This window comes from Neodiprion virginianus, chromosome 3 (assembly GCF_021901495.1).
Source record: "Neodiprion virginianus isolate iyNeoVirg1 chromosome 3, iyNeoVirg1.1, whole genome shotgun sequence".
Classification (NCBI taxonomy): Eukaryota; Metazoa; Arthropoda; class Insecta; order Hymenoptera; family Diprionidae; genus Neodiprion; species Neodiprion virginianus.
Window position 1 is genome coordinate 5,117,100 of NC_060879.1, and position 19,316 is coordinate 5,136,415.

At 35.0% G+C, this 19,316-nt stretch overlaps 1 protein-coding gene and 1 non-coding gene across 5 annotated transcripts in view; both read right to left on the minus strand.

Moving 5' to 3' along the window:
- Positions 1-1,963: 1,963 nt before the first annotated feature.
- The window catches only part of LOC124299809 (calcium/calmodulin-dependent 3',5'-cyclic nucleotide phosphodiesterase 1-like), a 170,493-nt gene continuing 153,140 nt past the window's right edge, over positions 1,964-19,316 (minus strand). For all 4 annotated transcript variants that reach the window (XM_046753179.1, XM_046753178.1, XM_046753177.1 and 1 more), the window contains 9 exons: positions 17,823-17,954; positions 15,261-15,326; positions 11,952-12,201; positions 8,887-9,144; positions 8,253-8,422; positions 7,927-8,172; positions 6,735-6,964; positions 6,313-6,402; positions 1,964-6,208 (listed from right to left, as the gene is read on the minus strand). In XM_046753179.1, the coding sequence (XP_046609135.1) occupies positions 6,111-6,208; positions 6,313-6,402; positions 6,735-6,964; positions 7,927-8,172; positions 8,253-8,422; positions 8,887-9,144; positions 11,952-12,201; positions 15,261-15,326; positions 17,823-17,954 (1,540 nt within the window). In that variant the 3' untranslated portion in view covers positions 1,964-6,110. The remainder of the gene's footprint in view (positions 6,209-6,312; positions 6,403-6,734; positions 6,965-7,926; positions 8,173-8,252; positions 8,423-8,886; positions 9,145-11,951; positions 12,202-15,260; positions 15,327-17,822; positions 17,955-19,316) is intronic.
- On the minus strand, positions 19,239-19,310 carry Trnat-cgu (transfer RNA threonine (anticodon CGU)). Its single transcript has one exon. It is a non-coding gene; the product is annotated as a tRNA-Thr (tRNA).

Here is a 19,316-nt window from a genome sequence, read left to right on the forward strand (position 1 = left end):
AAGAATCATCTAAAGCACTTTTCAAATTCGCGTAAATTTTCGCCAAAAATACAAAGGGGTTAACCTTCCTTTTATTTTGAACAAAAAATTTTTCGTCCCTGAATTGATTCGTATGATTCTTTTCCGACCAATCGGACCCCAAGGAACTCAGATAACGCAGCGAAAAGAGCGTGGGATCAACAGGAAAGAAGTTACATCAAAAAAAGCACCTGCTGAAAAATGTCGAAAATTCAGGTTTTCGTTTTTTTGGCTGTAACTTTCGATACGGTGATCACAGCGTATTGAGACTGCGCCCAATCGATTTCTCTTGCAAAATTACGTCGGAATAGTGCCTCAAAGAATCGATTCAGGCACTTTTCAAAATCGCGTAAATTTTCGCCAAAAATACAAAGCGGTTAACCTTCCTTTTTTTTTGACCATAAAATTTTTCGTCTCTGAATTGATTCGTATTACTCTTCTCCGACCAATTGGACCCCAAGGAACACAGAAAACGCAGCGAAAAGAGCGTGGAATCAACAGGAAAGAAGTTACATCGAAAAAAGCACCTGCTGAAAAATGTCGAAAATTCGGGTTTCCGTTTTTTGGCTGTAACTTTCGATGCGTTGATCGCAGCGTATTGGGACTGCGCACAATCGATTTCTCTTGCAAAATTACGTCGGAATAGTGCCTCAAAGAATCATCTAAAGCACTTTTCAAAATCGCGTAAATTTTCGCCAAAAATACAAAGGGGTTAACCTTCCTTTTTTTTTGACCAAAAAATTATTCGTCTCTGAATTGATTCGTATGACTCTTTTCCAAACAATTGAACCCCAAGGAACTCAGAAAACGCAGCGAAAAGAGCGTGGGATCAACAGGAAAGAAGTTACATCAAAAAAAGCACCTGCTGAAAAATGTCGAAAATTCAGGTTTTCGTTTTTTTGGCTGTAACTTTCGATACGGTGATCGCAGCGTATTGAGACTGCGCCCAATCGATTTCTCTTGCAAAATTACGTCGGAATAGTGCCTAAAAGAATCGATTCAAGCACTTTTCAAAATCGCGTAAATTTTTGCCAAAAATACAAAGGGGTTAACCTTCCTTTTTTTTTGACCAAAAAATTTTTCGTCTCTGAATTGATTCGTATCACTCTTTTCCGACCAATTGGACCCTAAGGAACTCAGAAAACGCAGCGAAAATAACGTGGGATCAACAGGAAGGAAGTTACATCGAAATAAGCACCTGCTGAAAAATGTCGAAACTTCAGGTCTTCGTTTTTTGGCTGTAACTTTCGATGCGGTGATCGCAGCGTATTGGGACTGCGCCCAATCGATTTCTCTTGCAAAATTACGTCGGAATAGTGCCTTAAAGAATTATCTGAAGCACTTTTCAAAATCGCGTAAATTTTCGCCAAAAATACAAAGGGGTTAACCTTCCTTTTTTTTTGACCAAAAAATTTTTCGTCTCCGAATTGATTCGTATGACTCTTTCCCGACCGATTGGACCCCAAGGAACTTAGAAAACGCAGCGAAAAGAACGTGGGATCAACAGGAAAGAAGTTACATCAAAAAAGCACCTGCTGAAAAATGTCGAAAATTGAGGATTTCGTTTTTTGGCTGTAACTTTCGATGCGGTGATCGCAGCGTATTGGGACTGCGCCCAATCGATTTCTCTTGCAAAATTACGTCGGAATAGTGCCTTAAAGAATCATCTGAAGCACTTTTCAAAATCGCGTAAATTTTCGCCAAAAATACAAAGGGGTTAACCTTCCTTTTTTTTTATTCTCGGACCGAAGATTTTCGATCTCAGACTGAATTTGTATTACCCTTCTCTGCTATACACCATATTTCATATCTACGTGTTGTTCCGTTTTTGTGAATGTGCTCTATGTATTGTTAGACATAATCATACGATATTTGGGAAAATTCATAATAGCAGGCAAAGAATGTGATGTCACAGTTCATTATAAGCTGCATGATACACAACGTCTAATAGTTATATAACAAACATTTATTATTTGATTCTGAATCCTACATAGCTTATGCGAAAATTATAACTATATTATTATTACTGTTTTCATTAGCATTACGTTTGTCAATATTATTATTGGTCGAGTATTGAAACATACAAATTCTATTCGTGATATTAAGAGAATTTGAGTTACATCGATGTTGTTAATCAATCAATTATAATTTCAAACGTATCGAGAATAGACTTTGTTTCATGTATAATAAATGTAATAATTGTGGTATATAATCCCTATAGTCTTAATATTATTGTTTCATATTATATTTTATATTCATACAGAGAATATAGAGAATGGTTTTATTCCATGTTTTTCATTTTTTTTTTTTTTTTTTTTGATTTGTAATGGGTATAGTGGTCACAATCTATCACGCCATCATATCATACTTTATAGTATTTAATTCGCCTATAGATATTATAATTCAATAATCTAAAGCTGAATGTAGTCCAAAGGGTACACTTTATATTACGGCATGCGAATTATTATTATTATTATTACCTCTATTTTATCGTTATATACACCGTACATTGATTATTTATCTGCAGCTAAAGGTTTCTAAGTACTAATTCGCGACTCAGTATCTATCGTCAGTCGTGGGATGAAATTGTCGAAAATTTTCAATAACGAACTTGAAAATTCAATTGCAATTCACGTGAAATTTAAATTTACTGAAGCGACTGTGACGAATTGTTTTTTAATGTCAAATACGATAGGTTTATTTTATTCAAGCGGGTTTTATACAATTAAAAAATACAAAATATATTTTGATTATTTCGAATTCAGTAAAGTCAAGAACAAATACATTTTTGTGAATAAAAATTCATCTATTCACGTGACTGAATTCAACCCACGGCGTGACGATGAAAACCTTTGGCGTGTACCTAAGTAATAAAGCTATAATCCCGGTCATTGATCGGGAGCTGAGAAATAGCTCCCGTTATTAAAAATTTTTATCCTTATTTTCTTTCATACTCGAATCATCGAATCAATCATATAATTCAATTCTAACGCGACTCATATCGAGCACCGGAGCGAAACAGTGTAACATGCGCAAACGCAGGCAGCTGAGCTAGGATATGGATTTTAATTTATTAGATATTATGTATATATATATTCTTGCTGGTCTTAGACTTGGAAATTTTTTAGAATCTTGCACATAATTTTTAGTGAATAAAAAATGTATCAATTCTTTTTTACCATACAATGTTTGACAATACCGTTGTTCAAATTTACAAATTGTGCATCGACATCTTCTACACTCCAAGCGACGCAAACGTTATGTTGAATTAAAAAAAATCAAACATATGTATTGTGCGTTTTGATGGTTAAAATACAGTTTTTGAGTGAAAAATTCCGTACGAAAAAACTAGAATTTTTATTTTATTGATAAACTAGTCGCTTCTCGTTCCTTCGAAATTCAGGTCAAGAAAACTTGTGTGCGTTTACAGAGAGAGAGAGAGAGAGAGAGAGAGAGAGAGAGAGCGAAGGAAAAAAAGAGTAAAAAAAAGGATTCAAATAAATTCCGCAAATAAACTGTGTGTGCAAAGAAATCTGAAATTTTATTTTCAATTCAAAAAATATTTATAAGTACGGAATTTAATATCCGCTAAATTGTTTTTAAAACTGATGGTCTTCTTTGCATTTCTGAACAGACGTAAAACTTGACCGTCTTTTGAAAAATCGGATCGTGCGACAAATATATTACATATGTGTACAATTCAAGATCCATATTGTAATTAAATAGTTTCCAAGCATATGTAGGATATGCGCGTATTTTTTTTTTTTTTTTTTTTTCTTCCTTCATCGTTACTATTATCATTCTTTCTTTGTACTACATCACTTATTCACGTATACGTATCTACCATACATATGTATATACGGACTACATGTATTAATATTAATTAATCGACGTTATATTTATACTAAACTGTATTTTATACATATATATAAGATATACGAGCGCAAGCTGCAGATTTCGATAGCAGTTCAAGATTAATGCACATTATGCAATATACCTATTATCATAATAAATTGTCGTAGCTCTTTCTACGTAGGTGATTGAAAGAAATGTTATTCATATTCATATTACGATTACTATCATCATTGTTGTTGTTATTATTATTCTGCTATTATTACTATTATTACTATTATTATTATCATTATTATTATTATTCTTGTTATTCTTATTTTTATAATAAGAAGAAAAAGAAGAACATCAAGAAAGGTAAGTAAAAAATGATTCCAACAATATGCATGAATAAGTGAAGTATTGCGGTGTACGCTCGAATTAATAAAATACAGTAATGACGTCACGTTATATATTATTACATCGGTATGTACGTAAATAAAGATAATAATGCGTTCTGTAGACGGTTTCTTATTACTTTCAATTATCTATCATATTGTGTATTCTCCGGATAATATATATGGCTAATTTACATGTACAATATTTTTCACCCGCAAATTCCATAAATCATTTGACACTCCTACATAGGTATGGTATATAGCACAAGAGGTACATAGTATAAATAATAATCATTATTTGAGTAACGAGTTTTTGCTTTTGTTTCTTTTTTTTCTCTTTTTTTTTTTTTTCTTTTCTATGTTCACTTTGTTACCGTTTCTTATTTACATAATCATATTATATTTTTATACATATATACGCATAAGTATATACCTATATATATATATATATATATATGTTTATTTGCATAATCATACAGAATAAATACTACAGATAGTTGTGTAGGTACGTTATATAATTCTTTCTATCTTTTAAAGCTTTGTCGCAAGATTTTTTTTTCACCGTTATACATTTATTATGTACAGATTATCAATTTTTTTTTTTTTTTTTCTTTTTAGACACATTTTGTTTCTGCAATTTCACAGTACAATTATATAATTTAATCAGCGCCAGGCCAGCTGGGTTAATATTTATTTTCTTATCAGAATATTATTACAATTAAGTTACGCATATTTGTATTAGTTATATATTTGTAAGATTTATGTATTGGTACGGTTAGGTATAATATATTATTTGTTCGAATTTCACTTCTTTTTCTCATTTTTATTCTACGTCACTCTTTTTTTTTCTTTTTTTTTTGTTAAACTATGCATCATCATGGTTGCATTTTTTTTTAACAAGGTACATATAATGATATCCGCACGATCTTTAACAACATACAATAATAAATAATTCTCAAAGTGATAAAATAGTTTGGGGAAAATGGACGTGGTGGAATGCTTGTAAATTCATTTGACGCAAAGTTTAGTAACCAGCAATTTGAAAAAAAAAGAGAAGATTAAAAAAGTGAAAATTTTAGTTTGAACAAGATCTGAGATTCATTTTTGCGCAAAGATTCGCAATTTAACAAAATTTTTTGTTTCTCCTTAGCGTAATTTTAGCGAAAACATGGCATGTTGAATTTTAGAAAAATTTTTCGGTATATTCAATTCGTTGAATTGATTTTCCTGATATTAGTTTCAATGTTTGCATAGTTAGCATAATTAATTGGCGATTATAAATGATCAGTTTATCACTGCGTGAAACTTATTTAAAGTATATTTCGCAGAACATGTGCAACCAAACTGTAATTCCGATGTAATTCCACACTTGAATCGTTATATCAAACGTTTATGCCCAAAAATTATAAATAACCTAATTCACGTGCAACCTGTTGTGCAAACTTTACACAGATATACCTAGGCATAATATACCACATTATATATGTATTTTGCATACATAGCGTCATAAGTATTTCCTGAAACTACGATCGAATATAATATATATATACCTATATTGTATAATATGTTATAGTATATGCGATCTCAGTCTGTCAGAGTAGTTAAATTATACATATATACACATATACTTTCCGTCGTATAATATACATTCATATTTATACGCTATATCAACGCCTTGTTCAATATTATAAGCTTATTTATCATAAAAAGCATCGATCAATCAATTGCACTTATCATTTTTCATTCGCCCGTTCATTCGCTCATATTCATGTATTATATATATATATATATATATATATATATATATATATATATATCTATTTATTTATTTATATTCGCTGACATTTATAATACAGTACATAACCGCTACTCTTCGGCTGTAGTCAGTGAATTTTTTCCCTTATCTCGCTCGAGTTCTTCCCTTTCCTTCTGTTCCTGTTCTTTCTGTAGTCTGATTTCTGCGTCTGTGGAGGAAAAAAAAAAACACAATTATAAAAACAATCGATCATTGCAAGTTTGCACGATCAGCGAACGCAGAGATTTAATTATGAGGTTGAAAATTTCTTACCTTTAGCCGCCTGTTCTTTCCAAATCTTCTTATTCTCCGCAAGACAATGGGTCCATGGTTTTTTAATTCTAAACCTATTCTCACCGGCTGCTGAAAATTAAAACCAAACAAAACGATCAGCTGATAAGCCAGTGTGACGCCATATTGCTCCAATCACACTCGTACTCTGGATTCTAATTATTGGCGAATTGAACAATGATAAGACGAAATTCACGAGAAGTAAGGAAGGCGCGTGTTACGGCGGAGACTTACATGCAAAAACAAAAAAAGTCAACACGATATTGTGGTGTAAAATAAGAACTGTGGAATTGAGGTTATGTGTTATGAAATTTCGGGTGGTGGGAGAAAATGAAAAAAAAATAAATAAATAAAAAGAACATCGCGTCAGTGACGTTGAGAAAAATTGAGATAAAATTGCCTACCAGGGTCCGATTCTTGAGGAACGTCCGTCTTGGGATTCAACGGCGCAAGAACCGACTCTAGCATGTCACTGCAGACCTGCATACTAGGTTCAACGATAAATTCGATAAAACCGATCTGCGACTCGGCCACTAGAGTGTTGTTTCTGTCACATAGCGGTGAGAACGGTAGACCCAGTGCTCTCTCCTTATCTCCCTGTCTGAAGAATTCCTCGAGAAGCTGCATGGTCCATCTGTGATATCAAAGAAACATAAATGAAGAGTTATCAGTTCTGGGATAAGCATTTAAATCACGTTATCAGAATTATTTTGATTAATATCTTAGTTCGTTCTCCGCTAGAGAAGAATATTTTTGGAAGAAAGAACACGTAACTGAAGTGACACGAATAAAAGTATTCCTTAGAGAGAAAACTTTAAGCGAACGAATGGTCACGTGTTTATTAATAAATTTCGTAGACTTATTTCTGAAGGTTTCGGACTTGGTGCAAGACCAAACTTACGTTTACTTAGTCTTTCCATCGTTCTGTTTCACATGAAATAGTAAATGATAACCGGCGAGTGCAGAAAACAATTTGAAAGCCTAAATAAAACTGCAAGTGAGACAACAGGAGCCATCTTGAAATTGAAACTTGCTGTTCCGATTATTTCTAGCACTCGCCTAGTTGCCGAACATTATTTATCGCCAGATAAAATAATACAGTATAAATGTAACAAGCATGATTCCGAATTCTCGAACGAGACCGGAGGGTCGTAAATTGAATTTGCAAATCGCTGAGGTCAGTCAATGTGATTTGAATAAAAACTCCATCTCACGAAGATGCATTTCAGGTAATTAGAATATCGCTCAAGGTGAGGTGCTGCGTTGAAAGAAGATTGAGAGTTTTCCCATTCACGGTGAGATGGTATCAGCTAGCTCATTATTCAAAGAATGTACGAGAGCGTGAAAAAGGATCAATGTTTCGGATACAGCAATATGTATATGTATGCATATATACGTGAGATGAGTTGCGAGCAGGTCAGAGGCGCGAGGAAAGGCTCATTGAAATGTAAAAGGGGTCGAAGAAAGGAAAACTATCAATCTTTGAAAGATAATAATATATAAAGGTGTGCTGGTAGCATGGGCACGTAACGTTCAGCAACAGAGGCGCACAGTGTGCTAGTACGTATAGTAGATACATGATAGATCAGTGTTTACTTGTGGTGAAGATCCCATCTCTTTGCCGGGTGGGAAATATCGCAGCAGTGAAGAACGAGACTGACGGCCTTGCTCTTGTCTACTGTCGGTTCGGTCAGACTGAGAAGATTTTTCATGTTCTTCAACTGTTGAAAGTGGAAGCTCATGTCGGTTGCGAGCACCATATCGATCACCAGCGATCTAAACTCCCGAAACTCCTCCCGGGAGAAATTCTGTAGTATGTTGCAGTCGTCCTCGCGGAGAATCCTAAAATTTTAACGAGAACCAACCATATTGTTCCAAGCTCATCGGAAACAAGAAACAATCCCTAACTTTGATCAACTCACCGAAAACTCGCCGATATGTGATGATTTTCCAAGACCGCTCTGTCGTTGTACAAAAGCGCCGTGTCGCTGCCAGACATGACGTGAAAATTGTTCGTCGTTCCTGTGTGCTCGAAGTCATGAATTATAGCTGCGACAAGGGTCGCAAATATCTCCAGATCCGTCAACCAGTTCTGCAAAAATTTAACGAGAATTTACCCCCAGCAATTTATCCATACGAAATATCTTTCTTGTCATTCTCTGTAGGTAGAATCATGGATGGATGTAGTCTGCAATAGAGAGAGGACAATAACGCGAACGAATGGCGTCACGCGTACCAATGAATTTCGTTGACTTAATTCTCAAGTTTTCGGACTTGGTATAAGATCGAACTTACATTTACTTAGTCTTGCCATCGTTCTGTTTCACTTGAAACAGTGCGTGATAACAACCGAGTTTCGGAAACAATTTCAAAGCCGAAATAAAACTGCAAGTGAGGCAACAGCGGCCATCTTGAAATTGATACTGGCCGTTTGATTATTTCTAGTTTGAGTTTCCCCATTCGCTGTGAGATGGTATTGCCTGGCTCATTGTACAAAAAATGTACGAGAGCTTGAAGAAGGATCAATGTTTCGGCAGTAGTTGAATGTTTACTCACCATAAGTCCAGTTTGGCATAAAACGTAGTGCATGGTTTGGGCGACATCGGCAGCGTGAAGATTGTTGTGATAGGGATTTCTATGCCTGCAGTAACCCTCCTCAATCCTGACTAAAAAACTTTCAAGAACAGACGGCGGGACCTTGAATTTATGGATCATTCCGTAACGATTCAGTAGATCGTAACCAAGGTACCGTATCGGCGCTCCGGAAGCTGCGTCGCTGAGTGAGAAGACGTCGAATGACCAATCATCCAGCGTCTGTTTTGTCATTCAGGATAAAAAAAACAAAAAAAAAATATGAAGGACCAGGGTAATGTATTATAATATTGACCGATAAATCGTGTGACATCGAAAAATGGTAAGTTCAACTTCAGGAACCGAAACGAAGCGTTTCAAAGATGCTGATCGCAATGCTTCTCGGAAGCCGAGAATCACGGTAATTGGCGAATGACAGTGAATATGCAATAACGCGGGCAGACAAGGCGCGCGAAATAACCGGATGCAAGTGGTCCTGAGCTTTCTCCCTTTCCGGGTCAAGTGGCAGCTGCAGACTTTCGTACGAGCTTTCCAACGTAGATTTACATTTCCTCTAGAGGCGAAACGAGCTGCCCTTCAGACAGATAGACAGACAGACAGACAGATGTACGTACAATTGGAGGATATTGGTAAAAGCTGAGGTTTCCTTTACGCTGACATGACGTTCCAATATAACAAACGACACCACCGGTAATTGCCTGATCTGTCAAAGGTGAAATCGCGAATGTCAAGAGAAGAAAACCCGCTCCAATTCGAATGTTGAACAAGGCGAATTTATTATCGTTAGGAATTGCGGATTTCTCTGCAAAGTAATACATTGTTTGCTTGTTTGTCGAGGATCGCTGCCTCTCTCTCTCTCTCTTTCTCTCTTTTATTTTTTACGTAAGTTTCGCATCAAAATACACGTACAAAATAATGAAACGAAACGAATATAAATAAATAAAAGGAAGCTATTACCGGAACACTGCGTATTATCTTTTTTTTCGTTCAATTTTTTTTTACAAACCTCGACTCGTTTGCTCTGGAAATTTTTTTTTTTTTTTTTTTGTTCTCAATTCAAACTCAACAACGCACCCTCACTTCCCTTGCTTTATATTCTTTTGTTCGATTGTACCTGCCTTGTAGTACGTCTGCCTGCAGCCTCTTCTCATTCCGATTTACTTCGTTATTTTCTTTCCACTTATTATTATACACGTGTACCCGGGTATTAGTAACAATCTTTTCAGCGATCACCGATCTCAGGTTTTACGCTTTTACGAGTTTCTTATTTACTCAACCGCAAGCATCCGGTATTAATCCACGTTATTATTTTCACTCTAAGTAAATGCATCAAGTTACCGAACCGAAATGGAAATCTATAATTCATTAAAATTCGTCGAACAGTGTTGAAGTAACGTTCATTACAGTTTTTAAAACGAGTGAAAATTTAGAAAATGCAATTCTGAAACTGAAACTGTACGATTTGCTTTAACTAATTTCTGCATCGAAAACCGGTTTTCGTTATTCGCAAACATACGGTTTTTTATTGGCTTCAAATTTTTCCACGCAGAAAATGAAACTTGCAAATCATCACGACTTTTGGGCGCTTTACATTAATTGTTTTACCTGATAGTAAGGGCTGGGGGTAAAAATATCGAAAGATGAAAAAATCGAAGGGCCCACGATATCGAATTTTCTAAAGAAGTAAAAACTTAATCGACAAAATTTTAAAATACGGATAGTCGAATCGTGGGGAAGTAAAAAAATAGAAAAGTCTGAAGATAGAAAGCCGAACTGTAGAATCGTCAGGATTCGTATCGATAATGTAGAATTGTTCCCAATTTTGCCGTTCTACATTTCGACTTTTCATATTTTCAATTTTCTATCCTTGGACTTCTCATATTTGGATAATTCGCACGCCCAAAAATCAAATTATAACAGCTCAAAAAATCTCGTTACTTCCAAACTGCCATAAAAATTCATGTAGTACCATTTATACTCTAATGTGAACACAAATTCATGAGAAAACTTTTTTTCATACGTTACGGCTTTGTTTCAGGCACGCGAATGATAAGAATAAAATTTTCACGTCTATGAAAATTCGATAATCCGGTCCTTCTATTAATCAGCAATTCTGATTTTTTACCTCAAACCCTATTTTCCCAAGGCTTAACCGTCTTCGAAGTTTCGCGTAGAACATAATTCCACGGAATAATTTATAATTGTTGTAAATCCATCAAACATTTCGCCACTTGATCCAAAATCCCATGACGTGAAATCTTTTAAAATCACGTAATGAAACATCGAAAGTTAGCGTTAAAAAAAAAAAATCGATGATCGGTTAAACCCTCGGTAAACTGTTTTTAAGATCGAACGAGGATCAAAAGAAGAAAAAAAAGAGAAACAACATACACGCACAGAGATATAACAAATACACACATATTACACCGGTCAGCACAAATTTTGAGTCTGGGTTCTAGATGTCGAATTTTAATTTCTTCCACGTAACTAATAGAAGAAAATACAGTTTTCTTAGATAAAGTTTGCTTTTATAGAAACCAGAACGACATTTCGGATTAAAAATAAAAATACCTATTATTTCCAACATTTATCGTAAATAACAATGAAACAAACTTCAGTGTCGCATTTCACTAATTTTTAATCAAACATAATATTCTCTCGGTTTTTCATTAGCTGAATAATTAAAATCATAGATTTACTTCAATTTTGAAACAGCACTCTCCTGGTTGCGGAGTCAAACTTGTTCGAAAAACAGTAATTATCATTTGTTCAATGTCACTCGACATATAATAATCACGTAGATAAATCCCACGCACAAAAACTCGAAATTATTAAATCGTTGTCATTTCCACCCAAGACTAGGAAAGCAAACTTTAAGAGTGTCGTATGTATTCTTCCATTGTTTTAATGCACGACGAATAAAAAAAAATGAATAAATCAACCCAGGCACAAAAATAATTTTCTTCTTTTTTTTTTTTTTCTTGCGTCGAGCGGTGTAATTATTGGAAAAATTCGGTATTGGGAACAACCTTGAGAACGCCGACAACCTCCTCGGGGAATTGCATGAGAGCGGTATTGGTAACCTTCCTGTAAATTCTGTCGACAAAGATTCCAGCCCGGATAGCGTGTGCCACAGATCGAAATTTTGGCTTTTCATCAGCTTTACGTCGAGTGGTTGCCAGCTGCCTTGTGAAGGTAGATGCCAACCATTCACGAACTTCCGGAGGCACCGCGTCCGGCTGAACCTCTGACAACTCATCGTCCTCGTCCGCTAATCGTCTGCCAAATTAACACCATCGATTAATTAATTTTCAACCTTTAATGTGATTAGTGATAGATTTAATTGGCTGTAGTGCTAAAGAGAAGAAAAAAAGAACAAGGAATAATAAAAACAATGTCAAACCAAGAGACAATGGTAAAAGAAAAATATTTCCAATCTACCGTACCTAAATCAACCTACTGACCAACATTCGATGTACGTTCTCCTCTATGGTTTAAATGGGCTTTTTATTCCAAGTTATTTTATATAATAATTCCGCACCGCGGAATTACATGTCGGCTTCTATTGTATTGCCGGAGATGAAATCTAATATTTTCAATCAAAACTACGCCCCTATATATATAATAGAAAATGGGTCTGGCACAATTTCTACCTACGCGGTTTGTGTGCAAAGTGGATTGACGTGCGTTAGTTCCGAAATCAAATACGGTGAATTCACGATCAACGTTTCATTGGCTTTACGTCATTTTCCAAATTCAAGCCGTTGTATTATACGCCTGTTAATTCGTTTTGTTTAATTACGGGAAAAATGCCAAAGTCTAAAATTTCAAACTTAATAAACATGTAATAGTTTTCTTCGATGCTTCGTTTCGTCCGTGGCGTATGAAATCAATAAATTTTTATCAGTAAAACAATTTTTATTTATTTTTTTTTTTTTTGTACATTATAAAGTACGAATCGGAGAAAAATGTTTACATACAGAATCGATTGTGATACTGTTGTGGAAAATATTTAAACGAAACAAAGAAAAAAAAAAAAAAGAAGAAAAAATTAAGTACTAAAGGATTTATCACGCGGAACAAACGAAATCGCGTCAATTTTTATATTTTTTTTTCTTCTTGTCCCGAGCTTGCAAATCGGGTTTTAATCCTGCATCGAATTAATTGGGTGAAAAATAGAAGAAAGGAGATAAATTTATGCGAACATTTTAATCCGGGAACCGTAACGGGTCATTTGGCGTAAGGTTTTAGGGTAACGGAAATTACGCGATTGATTTTCCAACGAGTTTATAAAACGCGGTACGCATGCGGCATGCGGGTAAATGAGAATTAAATGGGATAAGAAAAAAAAAAAAAAAAAATTATAAAAATATGGAAGAATACTTGAGTCTAATAAAACGAGGAAGAGGAAATGGGAATGAATGCTCGTATTGGAGTGGATATTTTATTCACTCTCGCGTTACAATGGAAACGGATTAAACTTAGTGAGAAAAACAAGTATTGGCGAAAAGAGCGGACAGAAATATAAGAGAATTTGTTAATCTGAGATTCTTTATCAAATTCCAGGAAAAACTCACCGCGGGGATTTCTCAGAGGAAAATTTTTTTATTACTAACGAATCAAAGGGGCGGGGGGGGGGGGGAGGGGATAAGTTATTTCGAATCATTTTCGTACATAACATGCATTGTTATATTATTCTGACAATACGGCGTTATTCAATACTAAACGCGTTTCTATACGGCAAAAAGTAAATCACAACCGATAATAACTGACGTAAAGAGGCGACGATCTGAATTGTATTCATCGTATACACATATATTTGAATGAGCACGTGGTTGGGACTGATAAATCCGTCGAACAATAAAGCTCAACGTCATCTGAACGAGAGTATAAAACGAAACGCGCTAAATATATGTACAGACATTTACTGAACTATAAAAGAGGGAGAGAAACAGGGTAAGTAAAAACGAATTAAAACCTAACAATGCCAATAATGATAAAAGAGATCGAGCAATGAAAAAAAGTTTGATGATGAAGAAAAAAGAAAAAAAAAAAAAAATTAAAAAGAATATAAAATGGGCAAAGTTGGTCCGTGAAATCAACTAGCGAATGGAATACGAAACTTTCATGAATGTACAATTTGCGCGAAATTAGTTTCGACTCGTATAGTTAAAACTCTGTACGCTCACTTCGTATAATATTACACCTTGAGCTTTTTTCATATTCAACGAGTAATGAAATTATAATTTCGCTCCGTGTATATAAACCTCGTTGTGTCCATACAAGGATTTCACTGTAATATCGCGCGAATCTGCACAGTTGGCAATAATTCATCGCATGCGTTATACCAGTGTACAATTACACGAACAAAAGCAGTATTGTTTACTAAGAGGTTAAATTTGCGGTAGGAAACGATATGCTTCTTCATTAATTACCCCGGTTAATTAACAAAATAGACTGTTTGAAATTCTCACGTTAATTACGACAAAATTTATCACAATAATCAATATCACAAATAGTTTAATTATGATAATATCCATCATCGAATACGAGTTGTCAAAATCACTGTGGATTTAATCCGGCTGGCGCACGTGATTGACATTGCTTAATTGATTAGCAGATTAGTATCGAACAAATTTTTTCTCCATAATAACCATTAATTTTCACCAGAGTTTAACCACACTTGTGCAAATTAATTACACGAGCCTAATTATTGACGTTGTTATAATCCTACTTTCGTTATTTTCTTAAACTACCGTTCGATTTACTTAATTATAATTTCAAAGCTTGACAGAAATGCAAACGAAAAAAAAAAAGAATGCTCAGATTATGTTTAATGATGAAAAAAAAAAAAGAAAAGATAAATACATTATTAAATATTCATCGATAGCGCTACGATTAAAAGCAGTGATCTTTCTGAAAAATAAAAGAAAAGGTTTCTCAATATTTAAACTTGACATTCACATTCCATTCAAATATTTCTTGCGAAATTCTTTCACACACGAAAATCTGTCAAAAAATGTGCACAGTTATATCAAACTAAGAAATAGAAAACCCATCAAAAATACATAATTATAAAACACACTTGCGCAATCAGCATTAAAAATTAGGGTGTACGCCATTTAAACGATTACATGGTACAAAAAAGGGTTTCCAAAGGGGTTTCGTGCAGATAAGAGGAGCGTCGGCATCGCAAACTAATATGACATTATATTGTGTTTAGAGTGTCGAATTACAGGGAAACAATTCAACAGCGAGCAAGCTCTGAATTTGGCTTTGGCCTTGGCTTTGGCTTTGGCTTTCTTGGTAATTGGAGAAACTGGAAAATGGGAACAAACCTACAATAAGGCGCGCCAGGTTGGCGTCGCGACGCTGTCTTCTCCTGGCGCGGCTCCGCCTGATCCCTTCAATTGGAAAACACCAAACCGTTAAACATCCAACGAATAATATATGGGTATAATAAAAGCACACTTTTGTATCGAGGAGAGAAAATAATGAAGATAATAAAAAAAAAAAAAATAATAACAATAATAATAGAAACACTTTACCACATCCGACGCAGGTAGAGGCAAATCGAACACATATATTACGCACGAATATGAAGTGCAATATATATGGCCAAAAAATTTCTCCCTCACGCGTCACCTTCGAATCCTTGTCAATATGGTTATAAGTATCGCATGTATTAGAATAGAAAAAGATGAAAGAGAATTTTTTAACATCGTCAATTCGAGTATCAGTATTTTTTGTACACCGTGTGTGTGTTTTTTTTTTTTTAATCCAATATCGCAATCAGGATTCGTGGGCAAGACGATCAATAATTTGCACAAGATGTTCTCCATGCGTTCTAGCTGAGAAATTCGTGTGGATGAAACATTTGCATTATATAGTATATATATGGTATAGTATAAGTGTAAGATAGGTATAAGTACGCAGAACAACGTTCGGCACAACGATCGACAAGGCAGACATATCCAAGGAAATCTAAGAACAGGCTGTACACAAGGGAACAATTACATATATATGTATGATAATTACCTACACAAGACATAAATAATACGACACAGATAAAATTCTAATATTTATGCAACAAGATTCAGGTATAGAAGGAAATTGAAAGAAAAGATTCAGCTATAGAGGAAACGAGAAACGATATTTAAGAAATCAGTTGTCATTACACAATAACGTGAAAAGTAGGTTCATTTATATAGGTAACACAGGCGATGATGAAATTGCACATGGGGAGGAGCGGAGAGACGGGCGATACGTGAGTAATTATACAGACTATAAATGTATGTATGTATAATAACAATAACAATAATAATGATGGTAACATCAATAGAAATAGATGCTGGATGAAAGAAAAACCGAAAACGATATGATGTGATGAAACCAATTAAATGGACGGTAGACATATACATGTGTATAATAATAATAATAATAATAATAATGATAATAACAATACTGAAAGTTCAGGAGTGACAGCTACGTAAAATCAATTATTATTCATATATAAGTATACTTAGGAGGCGGCTAATCTATTGTTCTTTTTTTTTTTTTTGTGCTGTCAGTTTTTTTTTTTAATTCTACTTTTAACCTCTATAAATTACGAATATTGATTTGGGTTCTCTAACGGGTGTACACACGATATTTAGATACGCTATAATTTTACTTATGGCGACTTCGATAGTGTTATGAAGGCGATTGAAAGCAGAGTTACAGAGATCGAAATTGAGATTTTGTGTTTTGTCAGTTTTCAAACGCTGAACAGATTCACATAGTCATTATCAATTTCGAACAACGGTCATTAGGCTCGTCAAATTTACTGCGAAACATTCTTTTATAGTTTTTCCTTTTCCTTCGATCGCTATGCCAGCAAAAAAGTCTGTTACTACTTGTTTACCGCCTAATTACATGCAACACTGCACTCGTTCAGCCTGCAAGTATGCAACCGTGATTTCGTAGTTCCTAAAGAATACAGGTGAGAATCAGGTTGCATTCTTTCAGGCTCACCGGTTACATTTTTTTTTCACGTCTTATTAGTAGCCACTTTTTTCACCGATATTTATAAAAGATAAATACCCGACCGATGTTTCATGTGAATATCGATTGGCGTACCGGGTCACGAGTCTCTGCGACTATGTTGGTTATTACAATACGTATAAAACACAACATTCTATTATAATCATCGATACGTAAGAATTCAAAAATATTGCAAGACTCTAATCTAAGTTATCAAACTCTATTTTCATTCTACCATCGCTACCGTTCATCTCTATCCGTAGTGAATTATTAACGACCGTATGATCAGTCTTCCGCTAAAATTTAATGCGCATGTTCTGCAGTCCGGAAACGGCTTTTTCCCATGTTATCCAACCGTCTCTAACAACCTGAAAAAAAAACTTGACGGTTACGTATTGAGAACAACCGAAACCAACGACCGTTAAAATTTTTGAGGTTAGAGAGAGTTGGTCATCCTGGTAAACAGCCGTTCTCGGATTGTAGCGCGTGCGCATTACATTTTAGCAGACGACGGATCATGCAGTCGTTAGAAATTCGTTCAATCATCATTTCTAATTTTCACACGCCTATAAACTGACGAGAATATTTTACACGCGTTTGATTATCTATCTACTCACGTATGTGATACGAGCTTGTCACAGAGTGTCACATATTTGGTTTTTTTTTCTATCAATTTTCAGGATAAAAGGGGTGAACATGGCACGTACTAAATATAACAATAATACAACAACCTGTGCTATGAAACAATGGGGTGATGTATGTATAATACCGAATGCATTGTGCATTGGTATGTCACGTGTTTTATATATGCGTCTGTGTGTGTGTGTGTGTGTGTAATATATATGCCGTTTTTTGTTCAAATGTTAATGTTTCGCAACCTTGCCCAAATGGGGGTGCGAAGCTTCCGTTTCTGCGTGACCACGTGACCACCCGGTCCCTCCGCATCCGTTCCACCAGGATTTGATGTTTGGCCCTCCCTACGCGGTGACCTGGAGGACTCGGTCGCCGCCCTGTCGTAGTGCAGTTGTTAGTCATAGAATAGAGAAGCACAGATATTCAACTCGTTAGTAAATATTTCCTACCATTTATCGACTGTCTTTCTTTCTTAATTTTTTTTTTTTCTTTCTTTCCTTTCTAATTTCCATCCAATGATTATTTCCGTCAGATTACTGAAAAGTGTGATAAATTCTTCATAAAAATTCAATACTCGTTGTCTCTCATTCTCCAGATTAGGTGTAAATTTCTTTCAATTTGAAAGAGATTTGAAAAAAAAGGGGTTAATATAAAATAAACAACCGAGAGAAAAAGAAAATTAAAAAAACAAATATCCCATCGATGCTGCGATGGCTCTGGGATCGTGTGACGTATACGTTATTGTGTAACAGGAAACTGCGGACAGATATTTGCACGGTATTTCTTTTCATCCATCCTCTGTAGTAATTCCGCAAAAGCCACGCAATGGGGAATCAATCCAGTGCTATAATTTGTTCGTGGTCACCGAGGGCTTATATTCCATAAGTATAATATGAGTACATCGCGTAATAATCTGTGGGGGGGGGGGGGGTATAGTAGTGGACGGTTCGATGTATAAGAATGTATATATACATTTAATGTAGAAAAATATAAAACGGGTGTATGAGGAGAGTGATAAATTGTGGCAAAGTACAATGAGTACAGGAGAAAGAAACAAAAAGTAAATATAATGATCCAAAAAAAAAGTAGAACGATCGATGAAAAGGCAGTAGAAAAAAGTAATTAGATAGAATTCGCAATTAGCGTAACACGTTACAACATCAATTTTGTACATGTATGATAATAATAATTAACACGTAACAAATGAGCCAACTGAACGATGTTTTAATAGGACTAATCGTGAAAAATGATTGCAGGAGTGTGTCGAGTCTTGTGCGAAAATCGTCGTATAGAAGTAAAGTAAAAAAAAAAAAAAAAAAAAATACTGTTTGGTGAGAAAGAATTAAAGAAAAAAATAAATTTAACGAAGCTCTAATGATGATGATAATAATAATAATAATAATAGAAATGATAAAATGGAAAAAGCGGGTTACGATGATTGGCGAAGGGTTAAAATTGACGTTGCTTTCCTGTGGTAAAATTCTCGCCAAGTATTGTTCGTTTCTTCATTTTCCATCACCGTTCTAAAACCTGTCGAACAATTTGTTGATGATAAATTGGTGGGAGGAGTGGTGGGTGGGGGGTGGGGCCGCATATTATAATCAAGGCGGAAATGAATTAAGGATGATAATTGCACGGTACACAAAAAATACACGCCTCCTTGCCTCCTGTGAGGATTGAACTCACGACCCCTGGTTTACGAGACCAGTGCTCTACCACTGAGCTAAAGAGGCCTGCTA